This window comes from Clupea harengus, chromosome 7 (genome assembly GCF_900700415.2).
Source record: "Clupea harengus chromosome 7, Ch_v2.0.2, whole genome shotgun sequence".
NCBI classification, from domain to species: domain Eukaryota; kingdom Metazoa; phylum Chordata; class Actinopteri; order Clupeiformes; family Clupeidae; genus Clupea; species Clupea harengus.
Genome location: NC_045158.1, coordinates 9,775,162 through 9,800,736, shown reverse-complemented (window position 1 = coordinate 9,800,736; position 25,575 = coordinate 9,775,162). Strand labels below are relative to the sequence as shown.

Genomic DNA, 25,575 nt, shown 5'->3' with positions numbered 1-25,575 from the left:
GCCTATGGTGAGTGTTTGTTTGTCTACCAAGCGGGTCTTCAGAAAGACATAGTAGCACTTTTTATGAACTTTGGGTGTTTGGAATACCAAAGCTCATGGTGGTACAATTATTGCTTTGGCAATTTTGTGATTGGTTTTTCATGTTGTTTGAATCGTGAAATAAGTGTCATGTACATTAAGGTACATTAATTGCACATTCACAGGTTGTAAAATATTCTTTTAAAGTGAGAATCCATGTTGTCAGTAATAAAGATAGATATTTGATTTAAATAATATAGACAAATATAACATTATATTATCATCTTTGCTACAATAGTACTCTTATAGAAAACAATAATATTTCATGATCTATAAGATTAACAACCTAAGTATACAAAATAGATTTTCAGCGACACGTCACAAATTGCATGTACATACAAAAATGGCTGGGCTGACTGAAAGGACAATGGGAATAACTTATTCTGCATGGCATTTCTGTTAACAGGTGACGGATGCTACAACATATATCCTCTGGTCACATCAAATAGTAGAAACACATACATTTCAAGTTGTAGACATAGGTATTCCACCTACAATATTGGAGTGTCTCACTCTCTAATAACCCATAACCAGTTGCTAATTACATCGTATATTGACTCACATTCACACAAAAATATTGGTAATGTTACATACCAATTGTCTGCTGTAGTAAAGATTATAAGTTATTGTATGGCGGAACAATAACTTATTTTATAATGTAACCTAGCAGAATTTGAATTTGGGTTTTGAAGCTGTTTTGGTTGTTTCTTTTCCCCCAGCCTTTTCCAACCGACACAGAGGCAAGAAACAAAAAAGGAAATAAAAGAACAATTTCTTGCTCGAAAGAACATTAACTACATAATCCATAGACTTAAACAGCACCACTTGTTTTACTCTTGAGGGAAAACCAATAATTTTCCGATGTATGGAATCCCTCAGGTCATTTTCTATCTATCATTTTGTGGAAAACTTCTTTGAATGGAAAGTGCAAAATAAGTATGTTCTTCACATACTGCTTATTATATAAATACATATATATAGAGATAAAGATAGATTTGCACAAAATATACTCTCATTTACAGTTAAAAGCTCCCTCTGCTCAAAAATGATGTCTCAAGAATCTGGCATTATGTGGTATATGACTGGACAAAAAAAAAAACCTGGTGCATTTGCTTACTGAAGGTTTGGTAATGGTTAACACGGACCAAAGTTTGGACTTTGGACACAGTTCCCATACACGACATCCATCTGAGATCTGCAGTATCACAAAAACTGGGAGTCCATGGCAAGTGTGTTTGACCATTCCCCTTGCATTTTCCTGTCTGCACCTCTATGGTGGGAGCATAGGAGATCGTTTCATCTCACAGTGTGCCCACAGGTGCGGCTTTGCTGTTCACTTTGACTAACTCTGTCTGGAGGCGAGAGTGCGGGGACCACTACAACGTCGTCTCACTGCTCATGTCCCGGTGCCGCGGCTCCGTGTCCGTGTCCTCGTAGTCGGACTCCATCTCGATCTTGACCTGGGGCACAGGACAGGACATGCCGCGACTCATGGGCCCTGCCGGCGACGAGGGGCAGGAGATCTTCAAGTGCAGCGTGATGCTGAGGAGCAGCAATGTCCGGTTATGAACACAACACAATGGGTCCAGCCAATGACATGGTGGGGGGGGGGGGGGGGGGGGGATGGGCAAGTAAGGGGAGGAGAGCAGTAGAGCAGAACAGGGAATACAGCGATCACCACAAAGCAGTCCAGAGAAGAGGTTAAAGGAGAAGGAGAGGACTTTATGTTTAAATGTTTAGTCATATGGGCACTTTGGAGTTGATACTGATTGGCATACATTGTGTTTTAAGGGATGAGGAAGGTGCAGTTCAGCATGCGTGTCTGCTCGGTAAAAGTATCCCAACAGAATTAATCAAATACTGATGGTCAGAACATTACATCTTTAAAAGGAAATCGCAGTAGAGAAACCTCTTAGCTCCACAGTTTTGAACGAAACCCACTAAAAAGCAATGCAGACCTGAACACCATCAGCCATGTCCTTCACTACCAGAATGAAAGCAACATCCACATAAACTGACAACATTTACATGGTATGAATCGAGGTGTTTCAGTACAGTAAACCAAGGGAGAGAATGAAGGATGGGCTTTGCACTCACAAGCAGATGGTGAAGACGACAAAATGAACACAACAAAACATGCCACACAACATTATATTCTGTACGAAGGGAAAGACATGAGAAAGCGGCGATAAAAACTTTCAGGGTGATTTAATTCACGCAGAGAGGAAAGAGAAACAACCAAAAGTCCCAGTGGTGCCTTCTGCATATGCTTGTCCCACAGACCTGAGTCATGGTTTCAAAATGACCTCTTTTCATACAAATGTTTTCTTGGACAGTTGTTTATTTCTATTTTGTGCAGCATGACATGAGTTTTCTACAGATGTTAAGGGCTTGCTGAGCCCCTCTAGCCACGTGAAGTCACATGAGCCACGGTGTTGAAAAGGAGGTCAGTGTATTGACCTCTATGCTGGGTCATGTGAGATCTATGATTCATTTTTTCTCAGGCTATCAGTGGTAGATTCAGAGATTTAGTGAGCATCCTTAACAAATGTACCATATAGACTGCTTTCAATCAGAAACCTGTAGATTTGGACTTTTTTGTGTGAAAATGTTTCAAGAAACAATGACAAACAACATTTAAAATGACTTTTTTTTGTAAAACGTCTACAGACAAACTTTCTGATGCTTAAAAGTTCTATCTGCATTGCTTTTAAGTGGATGGCGAGAACATTAAGGACTGGGAAAGACAACTGGCAACAGAGTGCTAGATGTAAACGTGAAAACAATGTCCACGTGGGTTGTGTATAATAAAATTACAATTGTGCTGTGTCTCTATAAAAGCAATATACTATTATAAATATGAATGTAAATATGTCTAATACTGTAAGTATGTATGTCTAATACTGTAAGTATGTGCAGAAGTTCATGTGTTACAGAAAATCAAGGACAAAAAGTTGGTAGAGAGCCACGATGTTAATGTAGTTGTATTACAAGGACAGATTATTACTGGAGTGTCAATAAGAGCTCAATTGGCAGTTGAGCACACAAAAAGGGAAATGTTTCAATTATAATAATTGCCAGGCTGGCAATGTGCTGCCCACTCTGAGCCGCCATCCGGACCCTGCAAGAGGTCACGGTAGGGAACATGGAGTTTGAGCACACAGTACCTGCGGTCCAGGTCAGAGTCTGGGGGGGAGCAGTTAGAGTACGGGTGGTACTTCTCCTGGAGAGACAAAAAAGCATGAAAGGTTCATTTAATGTCCAGTGGGTGGCAGTAGTAGTACATTATGTGTAAAGCTCTCTACGTCTCTATGCCTCTGTGTGTGTGTATCTCTGTGTGTGTGTATGTGTGTGTGTGTGTGTGTGTGTCTGTGTGTGTGTGTGTGTTTGTGTGTGAGTGTGTGTGTGTGTGTGTGTGTGTGTGTTTGTGTGTGTGTGTGCGTGCATGTGCATGTGCATGTGCATGTGCATTTAAGGCAATATGAAGTGAGATGGTGAGGCGAGTTGGTGCTGTGCCCTAGCGGTTGTTTATAAAAGAGCTGCCGTGCTTTGGGGTGCAGCTTAGCTTGAGCGATAACAGAGGCTCTGCAAACCTCTCTAATGCACCTTTACCTCATCCTCACTGTCATCTAATCTTGACTTCTTCTTGTCTTTCGTTGGCTTCTTCTCATCCTCTTTCTTCTTCTTTTCCTTCTCGGGCAAGATATCATCCATCCAAGCTAAGTCATGCTGCGAGAACACCATGTCCAGCATCTTACGCACCAGCAACAGCCCTAAAATCTAAGAAAGAAAAAAAGGCACCCATCCCATTAGTTCTTGTCATTAGATCACACTTAAGCTCAATTTCTTACATGCTGAAACAACTAAGCAGTAATGGTAGAGTATTTTAGAGATTCTTCAGTGAAATGAGACTCTTCCTTTGTATCCTTTATGCAAGGTCAGCAAACTCCTGCAAGGCAGACAAGGCCTTCTTTTTTTCCTCAGAGAAATATCTGATGAGCATTTAAATGACCACAGATGAACACACAAGGCTTCATTAGCTGCTACCGCGATTTTACATCTGAATCAGCAAGAAAGGAGGGCAGCTGGCGTCCTTGGGCAAGACATATCACCTTCACAAAACCTACCAGCAAGAGTGTCGCATAACAAATAGGCCATCACACATGCACACATCAAAGAGTCCTGATTGTGTGAAGTAAACTGCCTAAGTTTACCATGATAGGGAAAATGATGGCCAGAAAAGTGGACTTGAGCACCCAGAGAACCACCAGGCACATGATCTGGACTAATGTGAAGAGGTGAACCCGTCTCAGAGGCACGTGGCGCAGGTAGCTGAAGTCAGGCTGGTGCTTGGAGGGCATCATATATAATTTCATCCGGTCCCAGAACTGCAGAATGACAAAATATATATATACATGTTCATTAGCTTCTGTCCTGACGACAATGGAGTTAGCACTCAAAACCTCAGTGATTCAGACACCGTGTTTAAAACCTCATGGTAGCTAGAGGGGGACTAATTTCGTATTCATCATTTTTGAGTAATCTCTAATTAAAAGATCTCTCCTTGAAACTGGCATCACATTGTTTTGCCACTGACATTTAATGTGATTGCTGGAGTGTGGTGCAGAAAACACCTGGTAGGACTGCCAAACTGAGCAGCGCTCGTTCTCACCGCGCCTGACAGGAGTACAAGAATTCATTTTGAAATTGCAGGCCGGGGATGCCGGTAGCATACAAATCACCTGCTCTTCCCCTCGAACCGTACTTACAAGAAGAAAGTTGATTATTTGATCATGATTCTCGCTGAAATGAACTGTCATAGCCCCGAGGAATGTCAACACTGGCAAAAACTAAACAGGCTCGTTATCATATCCTCATTTGCAACACTGAATGGCAGAATCATTTTAAGACTTTTAGAATCATTAGCGGAATAGACGTTTTAAATCCATCTATGTCAGTGCTCTACCATACCCACTGGTTTTCACAGTGAAGCATTTGCAGCAATTATTTGATCACTACAGAGAAAAAGAAAAAAGTCCTCACAAATTCGTTGAAATACAGGTTACAGCTATCCATCTCATGTTATTAAACAGCCCCTTTAATGCACATTTTCAATGTTAATCATTTTATTTTTGGGGTCACCTAGAATAGATTTACATGCTTCAGTGTTCAAAAACCACATGAATTTAAATACACTTGCATGGATGGAGCATGTCCCATTACCTGGATTCCACTGAGAGAGGCCACACCCATGTAGAGGAAAACTCCATAAAGTACTGGCATGGGTATGTACTGTATTGAAAGAAAGAAATCAACCAAAATTCCACATGAACAACTTACAATGATGTGCCATATGTAATTAAATTAAACATGTATAAAAAATGCAGTATTCTTATATTCTGACATGTTATATTCCGATTCCCTTGAACAAGATTCATGTTAAAGACTAGGCCTAGGAATGAAGCCTAGGACCCCTAGAATCCTGATGCATGATTCATCTCTCACCTGAAGAATAGGAGCCAGGAAGATGGACACTCCAGTGAGCACAAACACAAGAATCCCAGTCACTCTCTGCTCTCTGCATTTCAAGAAAAACAAGACAGAGTTATATCAAGCACTCATTTTGAATACAAAACCAACTTAGAGTTTGCCTCTTCACATCATAAATTCTGTCTGTCTCTGTCTCTGTCTCTGTCTCTGTCTCTGTCTCTGTCTCTTGGTTCACTCACCTCACTCCGAGGAACTGAGGTGATTCTCCAGGTGCGCTGGACTCACTCTCCATCTTAAGGGAGTCTATGTGGGCGATGGAGATGACAGTGGCAGCTACGTACCAGGGTAGTCCCAGGAAGGAACAGACCGCCATCAGAATGCCAACCCAAAACAAGTCCAGGTGATACCCGCACCCTTTCTACAAGATGCAGAGAGAAAGGAAGGAAATCAAATAAAGGAAATGCAGCATTGGATGGGTGCCAGAACATGATCTTTTTCCTGAATTCACTACAATACTCTGATTTATCATCTTTAGAAAAACTGAAAAACAATGTCTTAATGATAACGGGTCATTGTACCTTCAGTTTGTTCTCCTTTCGATTGACAATTACAGCACTGATTTGCTGATCCATGAAGATCAGGATGGAGACAAGGAGTGCTGGCACAAAGCTGGCCACATACACCCACCAAGGGTTCTTTCCAAAAGGTAATATAATCCAACCTCGACCTGGACGGGTGGGCTTTATAGAGACATTTTGTAGTAAGCACACACACACACACACACACAATCATAAAGAAACATAATAGATGACCAATACACGTACCCTAAGTTCTGTGGGCACAATTAGTTTAGGAGTCTTAAGGCCCACCAACATATCAAGCCCCACAAATGTCATGATTGACATGAAGATGGAGAAGTCACTGATGAGCTTCCGAATCTGGACATTCAAAGATATAATGCAAGCCACAAAGAAAGGATTTATGGAAATATTAGTTAGTATTAGATATTCACTTGCATTTTATATTAAAATATACTATATTAAAATCTATATAAATATAAATATAAAACATTAAAATTTAAAGTAGAGGACAGTGGACATAATTGTATTATTAGTCCCTCACCGCAGTGGGGAAGTAAGGGCTGGTCTTGAACTTCTTCAACGAGACAACCATGGAGTAGGTCCCGAAGAAGAGAATGAAGGACATCACAGCCAGGTCGGGCACAAACTTGCAGGTATTACCCACCAGAGCGCCTCCATACTTCACACACTCCTTCTTACTGAGCTGAGTCCAGTCCAGAGCTGAAATATTTACCTAGGAGATGAGAACGAGAGAAAGAGAAAGAGAAAGAGAGGAGTACAGAGAGGGGAGGCGGAGGGGTGGGGTGGGAGGTGGGAGGTGAAGGGAGGTCATAGTTGACAGACGACAGAGAGAAAAAAAGAGAGAAAGATAAAAAGTGAAAGGGAAAAAAACAACAACCATGGACATAGAGGGGATATGACGGGAGCATCCTTTTCAAAATGTATGTATCTCCCAACACAATCCTCTTATTCAAAACAAAATTCCAACCTCACAGTACACTGACCCTTTCAGAACTATACTACATGCTAAACACAGGGACATGTAACAAAAAACGTACAAATTGGTACTACGCTTATTTGCCGTCTTGCTTTGTCTTGTGATGCACTTGCTTGATGTTTGACTGTGTTAGGAAAGTTGTTGACTCACTAGTTTGTCATAGTGTCAAAGTAAGCAAATTTCAACATGTTTCGCTAGGTTTAGCCGCTAGCATCTCGTTAGCGATTAGCAATTCCTCCGTTGTGCTGCTTTAAATTGTGGAAAAGAGGCAACCCTTTTAGATGGCATTCCTCATTCTAGTCCCTCAAGGATAGCAACATCTCAGGAGAAATCAGCCACTTACCCCAAAAAGAGCAGAAGTGTTATCTGGCACTGGCACTACAGCAGATAACATCAGTGAAGCCACTGCAGAGACAGTCAAAGGGGAGGAAAGGGTCAGGGATCAGCTTGGTGGTTTGAATTAGTGTGGTTTAATTCAAAATATTTGTACATGTAGTGACTTTAGTGGGTGTAGAATACTCACTCACATCAGACAGCAGCCGGATTGGGTCAGTGCAACGGAAACAAACATGAAATATATCAGTTAAAACAGTCAAATTAAGCATCCTCTGTCATTCCCAGACACCTTAAGAGACGTGCTAGCACCCAAGGGTTTTAGCCTCCTTGCTAGCATGTCCACCTCCCATGCCTAAGGTTGCGAGTTTGAGTCTGGTGCAGGGCTGTACTGTCCGCAAAATTCTAAATCAGAAAATGTCATTCCTGATTATGTAGTTACATGTAGTTCTACACTATGCGCCAACAATTGACTCACTCGGGTCTGGGGCGATGCACTCGCACTTGTACTGGGTCACGTAGTCGGGCTTGAAGTCCGTATTGATGGGGTAGTACTTGAAGGATCCCGCCATCTTCTTGATGGCGTCCGAGATGAAGATGAAGGAGATAAGGCTTGAGAAGCCCTCCTCGGTGAAGCGAGTCATGTACTTGATGATGTAGCTGGCGTCCGTGGCCACCAGGAGAAAACACTGGATGCACGAGTGAATGCCGATCCACAGGCGCAGCTCCATGTAGTCTATGCCATTGTTCCTGGTAGGGAGAAAAAGGTGAAAGCAAAGTACTCAGTGAGTTTTGAACATCAAAATGACAGCGCTTTTGATCCGCCAAAAGGTTTTATTTGGAATTAGGAGTTTTGCTGTTTTGCATGTTCTGTATGATCTATATGGAGTTTGTGTGTGTGTGTGTTGGGGATAGGGGGGTGGATGTGCTTCCTTGTAGTCATGAGAGGTGAGGAAAGGGCGCTCACTTGCTGAATTCAAAGAGCAGTTTCTCAAAGATGAGAATGGGCCCAGTGGAGCTGAGGATGATGAGGGGTTGGCCACTGAAAAGGCAGAAAACGGTCCCCGCCAGGGCTGTGCCCAGGAAACTCTCCATCACCCCCTAACGGACAGAGGGTCTTGTCAAATAAATTGAATTCTGGGGGGCTACAAACTCATAAAGTATATCAGAAATCTAATCAAATCAAATCATATAAACCCTATATAAATGAAAAATACAAACCAATAAAAAACACAGAAAAGAAGAGGACTCACCATGTGTCTCAACTTCATCTTCCCTTACCTAATACGGATAAGTCATTCATTAAGTATGCCTTGGCACCAAAACGTGTACCTGGTAGTTGTCAGTCGCATCTCCCAGGAGCCCACCAAAGGTGATTGCGTTGGTGATGCAGCCCAGGTAGATGAAGAGCACAGCCGAAATGGACTGGATGTGAAAGCCGTCCAGGAAGTCACTGAGTATCCAGGGCGCCTTACGCTTGATGTCCAGGAACAGACCACCACAGAATCTGTGGAGCAGAATTCACTCAGTCAGCACAATGCTAAATGCTAGGATAAATCTCAAAGGTGGTGAAGCTAAACACTAAATAGCTATGACAAATGTCCAACTGGCTACAGAGATGTTAGGTTGAAGTCATTTATGGGCTACGTTTCTCCCCTGCAAGTGGTGCACTGGCCCAAACTGGGCACAAGGCTTTAGAAGCAGAGAGTGTAGGCATAGCCATCATTAAAATGTAAAGAAACCTCAGCAGCGTAATGAGCAGGTCGCTGTTCTCTTGGGCAGTCAGTTCTCTGTTTAGCATACATGTAGACTCCAAACATCAGTAGGACAAATCCTATCTGAAGTCATAATATAGTGACCCTAACTGGAAGTAAGGTTCAAGGGGGGCAGAGATGAGCTAATTAGGACGAATGCAGTTAGCATCAATCCAGAATGCCCAATAGAACTAAACAGTAGGGACCAAGCAGCATTGGTGGGCTAACCACTGCTTAGCTTTGAGGTGACAGTGCCTCAAAGCTGTGGATTTGCATCATGAGTAAGGAAAAGTCACCCCCAACTCTTGCGCCTGCAAATTAAATTCAGAGAGGGAGTGGAGAGAACAGACAGCTGGTGTAATCATGTCTGTTTGGAGTTCTTAGTGTGAGAAAATGTGATTGAAGGCAATTTCCTTTGGTTTTCCAGGTTTTGAACTTGAACTGTAGAAGCTTAACCCCCAAGCCATGTTGTGTCATTCAAACTCCAAAAAGGAGGCGAAAACACTGTTCCTATAAGTCACCACAAAAACCTTCAAGGTCAAACTCTGTCCACTGTAGGTCCACCAGCTCAAAGATTTAAGGTGCACTTTGTACTTTTGATTGCAAAATAACAAATATGCAAAGGGTATGATGTAATGATGATACAAAAATACCACAGAACAACTCTTCTATTGTTTCAAATCATCAGTTTTTGTCTTTGAAAAACTCACCTTAAATGCAGCACCTCTAACCTCTTATTTTACATTGTTTTATGATTCTATCATCAGAATGAATGTCATCTATTAAGGTCCACATAGTACTTCCTTGCAAACATTGGTTGGTTATTTGTGCCCATGGTTAACTGTGCCATTTGGCCAGTCTCATCAAACAGTATAATTTCTCCACATACTGTACATCTCCACTGCTCTGCTTTACCTGCCAGTGAATGCCAGCTCCTCTCCAAGCTCATGTGGCATTGGCATCGCTTCGTCATCGGTCTGGCCACCTCCCCCGCCGGCTGCTCCGTTCATCTGGCCAAGCTCATTCAGGGAGAACACCGACTTCCTGTCCACAGAGGAAGACAAGCACATATACATACACACAGACATACACACATACATATACACACAGATGAATGAATTTACATGGCATAAAAATGTCAAATGTGGCATGAAACTTCAAAACAAAAAAAAACACAGGCTAACTGATTGCCAATCAGACTCAAGCATACTGTACCTTTTGTCAGCTGAGGGCACTTTCTTGGGGGGCTCAATGCGGATCTTGGGGTCCCACTCCCCAGGTGGCAAGACGATGACCTCGTCCAAGAACTCGTCGATGCCGGCGATGAGATCCTCCCGATCCCTGGCTTTGTATGCAACATCACTGAAGAGCTGTAGAGAAATGGAAAAGTGGATGCAGACAGCTTGAGATTTACTTGCACAAGAATACGCTCATGTGATTTATGTGTAGTCCCGTATCAGACACACCTCTAGCTTTTTTTTAATTTCAAAACCACCCAAGAGCAAACATTAAAAAAAATGAAAACAAGGTGTATACTAATGGATTTCCATCTTTCCATTCATGCCCTGTTACGAGGACTGGTCCTGAATACTCACATCATCCACCATCAGCGTGGCGATGGCCCTTCCTATCTCATTATAGGACTTCGCTTTGCCATGCGGTCCCAGAAGAATAAATAAGAACCTTTGTTGAGAATAGAAATATGATAGAAATATGAATTAGGCCTTTCCCAAACCTATGTATTGTCTGTATTTTAACTTTGCTCCGTTTATATGCCATATGGCTCATTATTCCATGAATGAGGAAGAGATAATGCAGAGACTGGACATTACCTGGTGGGGACAGGGACCTCAGTCAGTCCTCCGAGGGTGGTTGCCTGAGCCAAGCGTACAAAGGCCACAAAGGGCTTGTCCAGAAAGTCAACTTCTCCAACCAGGACATTCGATGCCTCCGCATCTCTGGGGATCTTTTTTATGAATTTGTTCTTCATCTGCATAAGGAAAGGGATATTTATTTCCATAAAAAAAGTCTAACTGGAGATAAGTATCCTCTATTCTAAAATCTCCTTCCTGTTAATATCGAACATCCTTTTAGGAAGCAATATCTCAAAGATATCAAAGATCTGTATTATTTATATTGTGTTTTTTTACACAGTGAATACCATATTGGATGGCTAACCTGACCCATATCAAATTCTGCCTAGTGTGTTTAGTCTCTTCACATACTGCTAGTATCACAACAGAGCGTACTATCCTCTTAATTTACGTAGTCTACAACAAGTAGTTCATTGTATGATGAGACTGAGGTAGAGTTGAAAATCAAGTTTAGAAAATGTTTCATGCTAAAACATCACAGATGACAGTAACAGTGTGTTTTACTGATGGTTGAAAAGTGTGGTCTTGCCATTCCCAGCACTTAAACATTTGACAGCAACCTGTTTAAATGACCAGTTCACATCATATGGTAAATTAGTCAGTGATCAACATTAATATATATACGTATACCCAATACTGGTCTTAAAATCATGGTATTGATGGTAATGTAGGCCTTGCAGAAAGCTCTAGCTGATGTATGACCACATGGAGTGTTTCGTCAGAATTGAACAATATTGCATTAAGCCCAAGATAGCGGGGAGAAACTATGAAAGTCATCTCAGTCAATCCTGAATGCTGAAACTGTAACATGACTCTGTTTCCATATGCGTCCCTAACTGGTCACGGGCTGACTGGTCACGGGCTGACTGCATGAGTGCACGAGTGTGGGTGTTGGCCCCATTTAATGATGGACTGGCGAGTGTCCTCTGAGAGTCTGCATGTGAGAGCGAGGCACGAGGATGTGTTTCCCTAATGGCAGCTCAATAATGACCCCTGCCAATCAGATCACCAGCCAGCACACACACACGTTCACCCTTGGCGCGCGTGCACACACACACACACACACACACACACACACACGTACACACACAAACTCAATACAGGCCATACACAACATGCAAACCAGCAAAGCTCTATGCATCAATAAACTCTGTTGTAACTCTGTTGTAACCTTAGGTCAAGTTTCCTTTCAACAGTGTAGCTTAACTGGGATGTTATTGCATGTTAAGCTTTAGGTTTATGTATGTATGTGGGTATGTGACAAGTGTATGTGCATTAGCAGAATCAGTTTTTCGGTTGTCAGGCTTTCTGTTAATCATGCTCTTGCTTATACAAATGTTTAAACTAATAAGAGTCTATATGCAGTTCATGTGTTCAAATATGCAATGCTATTTAAATATCCTGTCATAAAAACTTCTGTCAGCACTACAAAACACATATGCACAACCATTGTTCACTGAAAACATTGGCCTAATGTAATAACCTCCAGTAATAATGCCACCAAACAAACCCTTATCTTTTTTCCCCCTTAGACCCATAACATAGCAAAATATTGTCCCAAAAGGCCAACATAATCCCCCTGGAAACTGGCATGCCAGTAACAAACCAAGAGCTGATGTTCTGTCAACAAACCATTTACTAAACCAAAAACCAATACTGGTTGCCAGAGCAACTGTAGATCGAAAAAACAAAGCCTGAAGCTATACAAATAATTGTCAGTGTAAATATCATAGGGATACGGTATAAACTCCCCAAAGGCATGGCAAAATACAGCATTGTTCACAACTGCATGGTGCAGTGCTTTCCCAGAAAATGATTAAATGAAGACAATAATGTTGCCCCAGCAGTGCTTACCTGGTCGTTGCTGGGTGTGTCAGCAATATCATTCATACTGCGACTTTGGGCATGACCTGTAATACAAAATGAAGGCATACCTCAAACTCCTCAGGACAACGTGAAACCTACTCCTACATCACATTCCATTGTATAAACAAAACAAGTAAGTTAAAAATGCTAAATAAAACAAATGTATACAATTAAAAAACATGATGAAACATATTTCGTATATCACCAGTGGAAATACAAGTTAGTGAGCATAATTGTGCTAAAGACCCTGGGTGAATGAACAATGTCAGAGTATTGCAGCCTTTAGCTCAGTATTGCAGATTCTGCAATACAATCACACTGGTGTAAGAATTGTCCGAACAGTTATTAATTACACTGGTGAATTGTCCGAACACAAAAGATAACTTGGGACAAAGGGGACAAGGAAATCTATTAAGAATGTCATGAAGGCCAGGGAGTGGGTGGGTGGTTGAGTCAATGGCAGAGAGAGCAAGAGAACAGGGAAGGATGGAGACTCACGCAGACGCCCATAGTTGCCTGCCTGTTTGGAGCGCAGGTCTTCTGTGGAGCGGTTAAAGTTTGCTCCCACGGGCGGGGCACGGTTTGGACTGCGGTCTGGAAAGGGGGTGAGGTGGAGAGAGTGAATGGCTAACCATGTGCACGGCGATGCTACAGTGAACAGAGACAACTCAAAGAGGGTCACGCTTGAGAAGAGACATTCACTCTCAGCACCGCCATTCTTCCATTCAACCGTACCATGCAAAACGAAACTAGGAAATGGACAATGAAAAAGGGCCAAATGGCCCATGCAAGCGGGTGGTATCTTAAGACGCAAGGTGTTTCGGGAGAGGGTGGAAAGGTTGTGAGCACTCACTACCGGTGTTACCGCCGCCTGATTTGCCCATGTCTGCAAAGGAGCGGTGGATGGCCTTCTTGGTCTGGTGTCTGTGCTTCCTCAGCAGGACGAAACTAATCTTATCTCGCAGCTCTGGACCAATCATCCCCTCCTCAATCTGTCTCTCAATAATGTCATCTGGAAAAGAAGCCATTCATCCTATTACCGTGACTATTCCTTCAAATTATTTGAAATACTTCTAATCCTCTCCAATCCAACAGAGCAATAAATACAAATTTGGTGAACATTAGAGAAACAAATGGATAATTTTTTATTCACCCACCCATTACAGTAGACAAAATGATAAATACTTATGCTTTCCGCTTCAACCAAGTGTGAAAGCAATCTTTGGAGAAATTATTCTTCATGCAAACTATTTAATCAGGCCAACTTTTCATACTTGTAATAAATGTAATAAAACTTTTAATTCAAAGTTTAGTACCATGTCTCTGTAGGCTACAAATGTATGTGCACAGCCACATTATATAACCTGAGGAGAATGCTTGAATGTTTTGCAAATGAAGGATTATTTATAACTGAAGGTTGAAGGTTGTATACATGCATAGTTGGTTCTGTCACTCACCCACTATCTGCGGTAGGGAGTACCCTTCCAGGTCAAGCAGCACGGTGCCAGTTTGTAGACAGGTGCGCAGCTCAAAGAGGCTGTGTAGGGACAGCGTGGAGACATGGGGCTTGCTCCACCTCTCTCCTCCATCCTCCACCTTCTCCTCAAATTTTACCCACCTGGAAGCCAGGTACAAAGGAGAGAGAGAAGGTCAAAGCACAACTGAGATTGTGTACATGTAATGCACTGCAACAGTGACGGGCATAATCAGCTTCTATAGGTGCACGTTGTCTTATGCATTTTGTGCTTGTGTGTATGCATTCACTGCATTTATGTACATGTGCACATGTGCTAACTGCTTTTTGATAAACGTTGTAAAGTACAATAAAGTCAAACAAAAAGTTAATGTGTGTCGGTGTGCATCGGTGGTCAGCTATGGAGTTGGGTGTCCATGTGTGCGTGAGTTTCGGAGTCCCTGCTTGACGAGGCAGCACAGGGACAGGAAGTGGATGAGGTAGAGGTTGGAGACACTACCTGGCCGACTCCTTCCACTCCATCTCATCTCCATCATGCTGCAGCGTGTCCATCTCCGTGAACAGCGTCGGGTTGGGCATGTCATCGTCATCACCCAGAATGTACCGCAGACGTTCAGCTGCAGGAGACACTGTAGGAGCACACAGATATGTATGGTCCCGAGTCTGTTTGACCAGTGCTGATGCTCAGACGCACACAAGCACATGGTAGGCATTCTCAACTGTTGTCCCGTAATGAAATGCAATGACCACGAATACATTTTAAAGTGATTACTGAGGCGCAACCATTTGTTATGCATGCCTTCTGATTTACCACCAAACTTTAGACATCACTAGAAAAGCAACAACCAGCCCATTCATCAGGCTGACCTTTACACAAGGTAAGCCCCAAGCTGTTTGTAGCATTCCAAACGTGAACCTAGCCATTATGTCTGGGTCTGTTGCGGGCCCTAGATTAGAGCACTCTGATTGCTAATGAGAGGAGAGTGGTTTATTATTCATTTGATTCATCCTGCCTCTTCCTCCCCATAAACCCAAGCAGGAAGTGCTGTAGCACTCTTCAAGGCTCTGCTGAGGGTTCAGGAACCCCTCGAGAGTGTTAACACATGATCACAGGCGTGTTCAGAATGCCACTCACAGAGCAGAGCATCACCCATCCCTAGGTGCGTTCCCCCTAGGGCACTTTTCCACTGCACTGGGCAAAGCATAGAGGACGCAGGGAATTAGGATCGACACGCAGACAGACACCTCGGAGTAGCGAGGGGGATAATGCTCTCCTCCAATTTAATTGCAGCATTAAGAGGAAACAGGTTGGCCCTGTCATAGAAACTCATTTGCAACTTTCAGCCACTCTAATATAGGTGTGTGAGACAAAATTAGTCTCAGAAGTAGTTAATGGAAAAAGAACAAATTGATCTTGATTGTGCACAGGCAATTCAACAGCACTTGTGTATCCTTCTCTATCCACTCGTTAAGCATTCGCGGGTGCTGCGCTTTTTTTTTTTTTGTTTGTTTTTGGGTGTGAATCTTTCAACAGACTGTTGTATATTTTTGACCTCAGCTCTGTTCGAATAAACCTCTACACCCTCCTGTGATCTGCTTGCAGGACCTCCAAATGAGTGGTGTGAGTTCAACTGATCGGTCTGAGCCACAGGCCATGAGCAGCACAATATTTCAAGGCCAGCCAAGTAGGAGCACTCGGGGGCCCAGGTTTTTAGTGGATAATTCGATGCTGAATGCTGTGACCTTTCAATAATGCATCACCAACTCTCTACAACACACAATCACATAAAACAAAAAAAGAGCCTGGAATAAAGAGAAACCAAACCGTCAATCCAAATTTTCAAACAAGGACACGCTATGAGCAGTCTATAACAGAATTGCACCCTGAGGACAGGGTCACTCCTGAAATATTAGATGATAGTAATACGCATGTGTATAAGTGTTGTGTATTTAATTTAAAATGTGTTTCTTACTTCAAGAGCATTCTAATTCAAGACCATATCTCTAAGGTAAGCGTAAGCTATAGATCACAGCATGGGTTGAAACAGATATTTTGGATATGAAGGAGTAATGGCATTGATTTTCTCTATTGATGGGGACCTAGGAAATGGATGCCACATGTTTTATCGGCTGTATGCACATACTGACAACAAAGAGCTTGCTGGTAAACTCATCGGGGCAGTGAGGCAGATACGATATGGTTAAAACTAGACCCAGAATGTTGTGTAAGTACTTTGAGACCACTTCCATCACCTCCTACACACACACACACACACACACACACACACACACACACACACACACACACACACACACACACACACACACACACACACACACACACACAAGGCTTAACCAATCAAATAATTACATACTTTTGAATTAAATGTAGTCCTTCATTGTCAGTAGCTCTCTCGTCACCATCTACTTAAGGTTAAAGAGGACACCAGCGGGGAAAGCCTTTCATGTCTATGACTTCTATTAGTCTTGATCCTCTAGTTTGAGTTGGAATTACTTTCACAGCTTTCATCTCAATCTTTCCTTCAACTTATCCTCAAATTATAAATGTATTACTTTCCAGTTTGTTCAGCACAGTCCTTCATACATTCTTTAATGCAAACACTGCTTTATCTGAAACGATACAGAATTATGGCAGTGCCCTTATTAAATTACACTACACAATTTCACACATGCACACACACATATACAGACAGACACACATACACACACGCTCATGCACACACACGCTCATACACACACACAATAAGAGTATCTCTTTCTTTTCTTTTCTCTCTCTTTCACTATCTATCTCTCTCTCTCTCTCACACACACACACACACACTCACATAATACACATGCTACAGGTGAGGGAAGTACAAATAGACTATAAGCTACATATACTGTATATATATTGAGGACACACACCAACATGCGTGCAAACACATTCCACAAACACACATATAAACATACACTCTCTCTCATACATTTCTTTCCCACACACTCTCTGTCTCTCCCACACACACATTAATATGCCCTTAAGGGCTCCCTGATTTATCGACTACAACACAGAGGACATATAGAGCCCCCTTACCCTTAGCTAAATGGGCTGTCACAAGCTAGCTCCTCATGCATCATCTCCAGGCCTTGGGTCATGGCTCTACTATCTTTGCTGTGGTTACACCCTGTTCCACAAAATGCTGCCCAGCACTAGACATAAATTACAGAAATAGGGATCAGACTTGAACAGCAGATTTGGCACGAAACACTCACTGGTCCTGTTGATGTCGGAGGGAATGCTGTGCTCGGGCGGGTCCAGGCCTCCGGGCTCCATGTCGTACCTGTCCCGGTCGTCCAGGTCGTGGTGTCTGTGGCGGTGCTCGTACTGCCTGTCCCTCTCCATGTCCCCGGATTCGCGGCTGGACATGGAGCGTCTTCGCCGTCGCTTGCGTCTGTAACCCCGAGGGATGGGCACCCCGATGTAGATGGACTGGTGGTCTGAGGAGACAAAGAGGAGGAGAATGAGGAAGAGTGTGTGACTTAATGGTAACACTTTATTTGGATTGGTCCATCTACAGAGACTTTACAGATGGTTTGTTGAAATTCAAGTTCAGTCTTTCTAATTGTTCACTGAACATCACCTTAACCAAACCCATCCCCTAACCTTAACCATAAGTTGTAGTGTAGTTAAGAGTTTCAACAGATAGTTTGTTTATAATCTAAGCATCTGTAGATCGTCTATAGGGGACCATCCAAATGAGCAGGTTTGGAAAGATGAAGACTAAGATGAGAATACTTTGGTGTGGAGCTGCAGGCAAAAGTGGAGACAAATTATTTCAACTGTGATTTAATTACAACATTAGTTTTTACTCAGTGGAATAATGAACAAACCACTTTACTCATCTTTAATTAATGGGTGTAAATTGGGAAGGTGGGATTTCTGTGGCTGATTAAAAATAAAAAGTTGCTTTATTTTTGTCTTTGGTGATTAATGATGAAAAATAAAACTTAAAATTACTTGTGACATGAATGCAACTGACTTGAAAACAGAAATATGGTCACAGCTTTGAAAAGGTCAACACATCCTGCAGATGCATTGAGATGTATCCCATAAACACTTTCATGAATGACTTGGCATAGTATGGATTACAGTTTTTTACGATTGTATAAACACTAAAATCAAAAGTATTACACACTAATCAAAATATTACACAGTGATTTGCAAAACATTAAACACTCTTGCATACATTACACACTGTAGTATATCAAGATGTCACTTCCTTGCAATTCCAAAGCACTGACTGTCAAATTACCACACCTATGAGCCAATTGGTTAATAACAGCCATCAAGTGCGCAAACACATGAGTGCTTAACTGTTGACACACCAAACAGGTTTAAGCACTATAGAAATGCAGCAGGTGAGTTCACCTGTTTTCAACCTAAATGCAAGGAGTCAGAAGAAGAATAGTGAGGGTGAGAGGGGGAATCCATGGAGGGGAGGAGGAGAAGGAGGAAGAGGCGGAGTTCGTGCGAGAGGCCGAGGTCGAGGTGGAGGTAGAGGAAGAGGAAGTGCTCAAAGAAGAAGAGGACCACATTTATCAAATGAATTTGAAAAGAGGAAGGGGGCCCATATTCACACAAGAACAAGAGAGAGAGAGATCATAAACATGGTTTTGGCCGATAATGCTATCAGGCTCAGAGAAATTCAAGCCAACATTATCGTTGACCATGCCATTTTCAATAATGTCCATCATGTCTCTCAGTCAATACTGGCACGCATCCTGAAAAGACATCAGGTTCAATCAACTTCTATCTGTACTGTATTTTCAGTTTTGATAAATTAGTGTATAGTTTTTACAAGAGTGTTTCATTTTGCAAAGGATCTGAGGTGTTTTGCTAATTGGATGTGTGGTTGTCCTAATTGTGTGTAGTGTTTTGAAAAACCAGGCCCTGTTTTCAAAATCGTGCTTAAGCAATCGAGAAAAACTGTAAAAGACTGCAGTAGAGCACTTCAAAACTGAACAAATAGCTCACATCCAGACTGCCCGAATTCAACTACTCTGCATTGGACCTGTAGATTCCCTTTGTAACATGATAACATAAATGTGAATCTAAAATAAACATGTAAATCTAATTTGCAGAATTAGACTCTTGGTCTGAGGAAAGACTTCAGACTGTGAAACGTGTGAATGTGATCAAATGCGAACTGTCAATTAGACCAGGTCAATTTTGATCTAAATGTAGTCTGGGACTACATAGGACTGTTTTCACCACTGGTTCCTATTGAATTGAAGGAGCATTTGGCCATTTGTGTCCTTCACTCCTGATGCATCTCTTGGTGTTTTTGGTGCACATTTCAAGGAGACCAATCAAGATATCAGGAGGAGAATGGTTAAGGACACTAATGATGGGTAACAGGCATATGCCTGCCCCTCTAAGACATGTCAGAACTCACACACCACAGCAGCTGAGTGGCGCCCTGACAGCCAGTTAGAGAGGAAATGTCCTAATTATATCCTCCCAATACAATCAGATATGGTCTGAACTTGACACTGTTTCCGGTTGGCGCATTGACACCACACTGATGCCGCTGATTATCAATCCAGTAGGGGTGGTCACTGCACAAACAAATGGACAGCTCGCAGCATATTAGACTGTAATGTCCTGAACTCCAGTTCCTTTCCCCATCCCCCCTGCAAAGTCACATTCAACACTAGGCACGCACATAGAAACAGAGCAACAGACTATCTCTCTCTCTCTCTCACACACACACACACACACACACACACACACACACACACACACACACACACACACACACACACACACACACACACACACACACACACACACATAGACATACTCAAAGGCACACTGAACTGCAACAAATAGAACCATTTGAAAGCATTCTTTTCCCCTAATTACACAAATCAATCTTAATCCCCATTCCAGCCAATTACAACTACTTAGCTGTTAATACTATCAGAATTGGGTATCTTAATCTAAATTGATCTCTTTTTTAACTAAAACACCCGTCCAAGATCACAGACAGTAACATTAGAACAAATTACCACAAGGACTTCTTGAAAATCCATTAGTTCTCTTGATAATAACAGAGAAAATATGATCATTTAATCAGCATCATCATCATCATCTTCTTCCTCGTCATCATCATCTTTTAAGTCTGTATTCTTACCCTCCTCTTCCTCATATCCCTCAGGTCCCCGATGGCGGCTTCCCATCATGCCCCGCTCAACGTCCATCCTTTGAGAGAAAAGAAACTTTGTAAATGAAGTGCAAGATCTTGAAGTAAAACAAAACACCACACAACCATTTCACAAGTGGAGACCAAATTACAACGACACCAAATTAAACCAAAACACCTTGCAATGCCGTGTGCGTATGTGTGTGTGTGTGTGTGTGTGTGTGTGTGTGTGTGTGTGTGTGTGTGTGTGTGTGTGTGTGAGCTCACGTGTACATGTTTGCATCAAAAACAAGAATGACAGATATAACAATTAAATAACCTATATCACCTCCTCAGCCTTAACCTTCAATACATCTTGAATATTAACATGCGATATTAAGCACATTACAATACAACTCACTGAAAGTATGTGTGTCAGAGAGGGCATGTGGCCCAATAAAACGTGCAACAAATTAAGGGAACTATGCCACCAATAGCCCTACAGTATATGAACCTATAGAGCGAGGAGGCTGCATTCATGACTGGCCCAGACTAAGCACGTGGTGTTCATTGACCTGCACAAGAGCCACGCTGCCGGCTGCCAATCAATGGTGAAATAATTAAACTGAGAGAAGCTCAATGGAAAGATGCACAATCAGGCGAGGAGCGGAGGACCTGTGCCACATGATACAGATACATATCCCACTGTAGGGCAAGGCCAACTGGGATCATGAGCAGTGCCCACAGCACTAATGTGGCACCAGTATGCAGTGGAGGGTGGGAAGCAGGGGTGGGGGGGGGGGGGGGCAACTCTCTACTGACCACATCAAGCATATGAACATGAGAGTTTATTGTCATTTCATTAAATTCAATGTTTGGATATGATGCTTGTTTGATCATGTATGCATGCTACTTTGCTATTTGTCATCCCAGAACTGTGTTATTTCAGGACATCCTCTTTAGGAATAAATACACCATGACATTAGGCCTACATTGACTCCATCTCTATTGATTACCATCTACATAGCATACAAAGCAACTTCATAAAAATGCAAGGCCACATCTGAATGACAAAATGACCCCCATAAAGTTTATATTTCTGCTCTGCAGGCAAAGCCAAGGCATGGGGGTAGGTAGGGTATTAAGGCCAGTCTGAGGTGTGTGGGGCTGCAGTCAGGATGGGCGGCCTGGCAGTGTAATTAGCGCTGTCACATCAGTGTCCTTCACACCCAGTGGACAGGCACATGCCTGCAGGCCGTCAGCGCTGACAGCTCTGATCAATAGCCCAGCGAAGGCACTTTAACTCACAGGGCCTCCGCAAACAGTCAGGCTGGTGCTGCCACAGCCTCTCTCACGTTTACACCACCTACACAACACAAATCTATCCCTCTCTCTCTCACCCACTCCCTCCCTCCCTCCCCCTCTCTTTCTATCATTTTCTCTTCCACTTCCATTTCTCCCTCTTTCACTTTTCATCTGTCATCTTTCTTCTCTCTCTATCTCTCTCTGTCTCCCCACTCTCTCACACATACATACACAAACACACACACACATACACACACACACACACACACACACACACACACACACACACACACACACACACACACACACACACACACTCAAACACACACACACACACACACACACACACACACACACACACACACACACACACACACACACACACACACACACACACACACACACACACACACACACACACTCATGTCCCAGGTAACATCATATACAACTCGGGAAATAATGCCAAACTGCTCAGTAATGTCCCACGCATACTGACAGCTCCTTTTCCACTGGTCTTTATATTCTCCTCTGCTGACAGTAATATAATGCCAGCAGAGACAGTAAGCTTTTTTTTATTCCTTTCCTTTTCTCTTCAATGCTTGGGAAGTCAAGTAATTAAGATTAAACTTTCAATCAACATAGAGTCGTTTAACTTCAAACTTGCACGGAGAGCCACTGGAGAAGAAGGCAGAGAAGCAGAGAGCAGAGAATGTAAACAAAGCATTTCATTAAGAAGATTTTATTTCATACTGTTTGATCTATAATTTAAGCTTAAGTGAAATCTGTTTTTAATTAATTTTCACCAATGTTCTTGACCCAAAGCAATAGAGCTAAACATAATGACAATCTTCATTTCACATGAATATTCTGGCTGAGAATGAGACACTGCACTTTGGTCCTGTGCTATTCTCTTTGGGGGCACGTGACTCAACTGAGCATAGAGCAGCTCACGTGCAGTGGGTGATGATATGGTGTCAGTAGCTGCCAATCACAGCTGCTCCAATTATGGGAACTAGCACAAACGTGTTATCATCATTATTACAAATGAATGGATTCCCTCTCCAAGAAAAAACTACTGAAATACAGAAAACATGGGAGTTACACGTCAGACCAGAATCATAAAAAGCTCCATAAATCCACATAAATAAACACCCATAACAGTAGAGCCAATCAGATTCCAAAAGGTAAAACCTGTTTGATGAGTTGCCATGGCAATCGTGAACTTGGCCTAATGTGGTTAAGATTGCTTTACTGCTTTGAGTCAATCATTTCAGTCACTGTTAAACAATTCAGCAGAAAGGAAACTACATTCAGATGCAGGTTTTTAGGATTTAGACAGTAGACTGGTATACCCAAAAATGTAAATTCTACCACTATTTCCTTCCTCAGGGTCAAACTGCCATTTAATGAATATACATCCCCAATTGCGTGACACCAAATCCCCTTGAGATTTCAACAGCCATGATAGTCCATCAGCACAACGAATGAATGAGTGAATAAAAATCGCAGGTACAACAACTGCAAGTGCTGACAGAAGAATTAATAAATGTGTGAAAAATTGTCCGGCCCTTTCACTTCCATTCATGGTATTTTTTAACAGTAACCAAACTAATAATGCCTTTCTCTATCATTTGTGCTGGTCTCCTCAAGCAACTGATCAAAAGCATTAGGGGTTTTATCTGTTCACCATGCATTTAAAACAGCTTAAAAACCAACAAAGCCCATTTTCACTCAAGAAGTAACTAATTTTCTCTGACATCAGTGACTTGAGTTTTACCACAGTACACTTTGTGCACTTATCTGGTGATTTGTCATATAAATGCTTCCAAGTCTTTGTATAAAACAAATATACAACAACAAATACAGGCTTCCATTACCCTCAAGACTGATCAGTAGTAAAAAAATGGGTCTGTTACTGCTGCTCTCTGCATTCAAAATAATAGTGATGCCACAATGGTCTGTTACCTCTGACTATAAATCCTTATGGTGATGTCTTACCTGATTTCAGTTGAAGTCACAGGAACAAGGTGAGGAGAGAGACACCGTCCACTAATCGAACGGATTCATTAAGGCAAACTTCTTAACGACAACCACTTCTGGAATTCTGGAAAAGTTGGGTCACACTTCACAACTGCTCAGAGAAAAGCAAACTGGGCAGCTTTGTTCACCTCTCTCACTGACAGACTCCCCCCTCCTCCTCCTCTTTCTTTCCCTCTTTTTCTCTATCTCTCTCTCTTTCCATCTCTGTGGCAGCGGTATGGTGACCGGATCGATTCCGGCATAGCAATGATTCATGTAAGTAGGCCGCTGGGGGTGGGGGGGTTTGTGGGGCACCAGTGCATTGAGCATTGGCATCTCTTTGATATTGAAGTACTGTACATGGTCACTGATGGCCACTGATAAACATGACAATAGGGCACAGAAGGGACACAAAAGTACTTCATAAATGAAATATTTCTCTCATCTTAAAGCCGTTCTTCATCCCACCATGGCATTTCTTCAGTTAGCAAGATTGTTTTGGCTGAATGTTAATCTCAATGGGCCAGATCACAGTGGTAACATATTTGAGGTGGAAAAAGTTTTGAAAAAAGCCTTTAATAACTAATACATTGATTTTGGCGTTTCTTCGTAGAGGATTCTGTGTTGTGATTAGAGCAAGACACCACAGAAGACAGCAGATTAGTGAATAACGCAGATCAATCCAATGGTAGAGAATGTAGGAGATGGCACATTTGGATGCCTGGTCACTGTTGCTATAGATTGTTGTACAGAAAATGCTCCACGTGAAAACATAAGAAAATACTGCACATTGTGAGACTGGCGGGTGGGCAAGGGGGGACTTTGGGAGTATCATAAAAAAGTGTATCTGCAACTCAATGAAGGCTCTGAGATATATAATTCACAGAATGACATAAGAGTGAAGGTCATGGCATGTTTTGGAAGCGTGATAGAGTGGAAGCAATGGGATTTCCATCTCATCTGCTTTTTATAAATGACTTTGCAATGAACATTGTTATGGGTAAACCCCTCTTACACTATGATGCCTAAAAGCCACCCAGGGTTTATAACTCACCAAACATGCTACATAAATACTGCAATGTAAACTTTGAGTGCATATGTTTGATCTCTCATCTTATCTGAGCCATGGTTCCAGAACTCCATAAATAATTTTAAATAGTTTGATCTGTGAGTACCAAAGGCTTTGACTTGAATTTTAAATCTGTCTGGTATCTCTGATAGTGAAGCACTGAATAATCAGTGTGATGATTATTCAGAGCAGTCCATTGCCACTCTACCCCCGTCCACATGAGGTCCTTATTGACCATTGTGAAGGAAAAATAACATTCATTAGCTACACACTACACACATTAGTACTCTCTTCAAGGCCTGGAAGTCTGCCACAGAATTCTCTAAGTACCTAAATTACTTATCAAAAGATAGGGCCTACCTGGTGTTAATGTTAAGAGTTCTTTTTTTTTCAGAACGCAGTTTACTTTCTGTGCTGGTAATCTGAAATACTCTCTGGTATTCATTACCAAGTGGCATTCAGCATATGCAACAGTTTCTGGATGGAAAGTCCTGTTTCATCTTTTTAAATGGGAATTCTATGTTCATTTTCAGTGTCAAAAGATGACGAGGGA

The 25,575-nt window shown here is 42.2% G+C and overlaps 1 protein-coding gene across 4 annotated transcripts; it reads right to left on the bottom strand.

Moving 5' to 3' along the window:
* Positions 1-3: 3 nt before the first annotated feature.
* On the bottom strand, positions 4-24,247 carry slc4a5a (solute carrier family 4 member 5a). 4 transcript variants are annotated; one of them, XM_031570433.2, is made up of 26 exons: positions 23,933-24,244; positions 20,642-20,709; positions 17,718-17,942; positions 14,947-15,076; positions 14,431-14,591; positions 13,827-13,985; positions 13,472-13,567; positions 12,962-13,017; positions 11,066-11,223; positions 10,829-10,916; positions 10,449-10,603; positions 10,149-10,277; positions 8,812-8,986; positions 8,447-8,580; positions 7,958-8,229; positions 7,490-7,524; positions 6,691-6,882; positions 6,393-6,506; positions 6,147-6,308; positions 5,808-5,986; positions 5,584-5,656; positions 5,302-5,370; positions 4,293-4,466; positions 3,691-3,858; positions 3,246-3,301; positions 4-1,620 (listed from the first exon to the last, which is right to left on the bottom strand). In XM_031570433.2, the coding sequence occupies exons 2-26, from the start codon at positions 20,706-20,708 to the stop codon at positions 1,455-1,457; spliced, it is 3,393 nt and encodes a 1,130-aa protein (XP_031426293.1). In that variant the 5' UTR covers position 20,709; positions 23,933-24,244; the 3' UTR covers positions 4-1,454. The 4 variants fall into 4 exon arrangements, with proteins under 4 accessions (XP_031426293.1, XP_031426294.1, XP_031426295.1 ...); XM_031570434.2 differs by having other exon boundaries at positions 13,830-13,985; XM_031570436.2 differs by having other exon boundaries at positions 1,479-1,601; positions 23,933-24,243.
* Between the last annotated feature and the right edge of the window lie 1,328 nt (positions 24,248-25,575).

Bases quoted from the DNA above. Each gene is read 5' to 3' on its own strand.
- slc4a5a (XM_031570433.2), bottom strand. From the start codon at position 20,708: ATGGACGTTGAGCGGGGCATGATGGGAAGCCGCCATCGGGGACCTGAG. The intron at 5,371-5,583 runs GTGAGAGATGAA...CTTTCAATACAG, and splicing joins TCCTGGCTCCTATTCTTCAG to TACATACCCATGCCAGTACT. The intron at 3,302-3,690 runs GTAAAGGTGCAT...TTGTCTCTCCAG, and splicing joins TAGATGACAGTGAGGATGAG to GAGAAGTACCACCCGTACTC.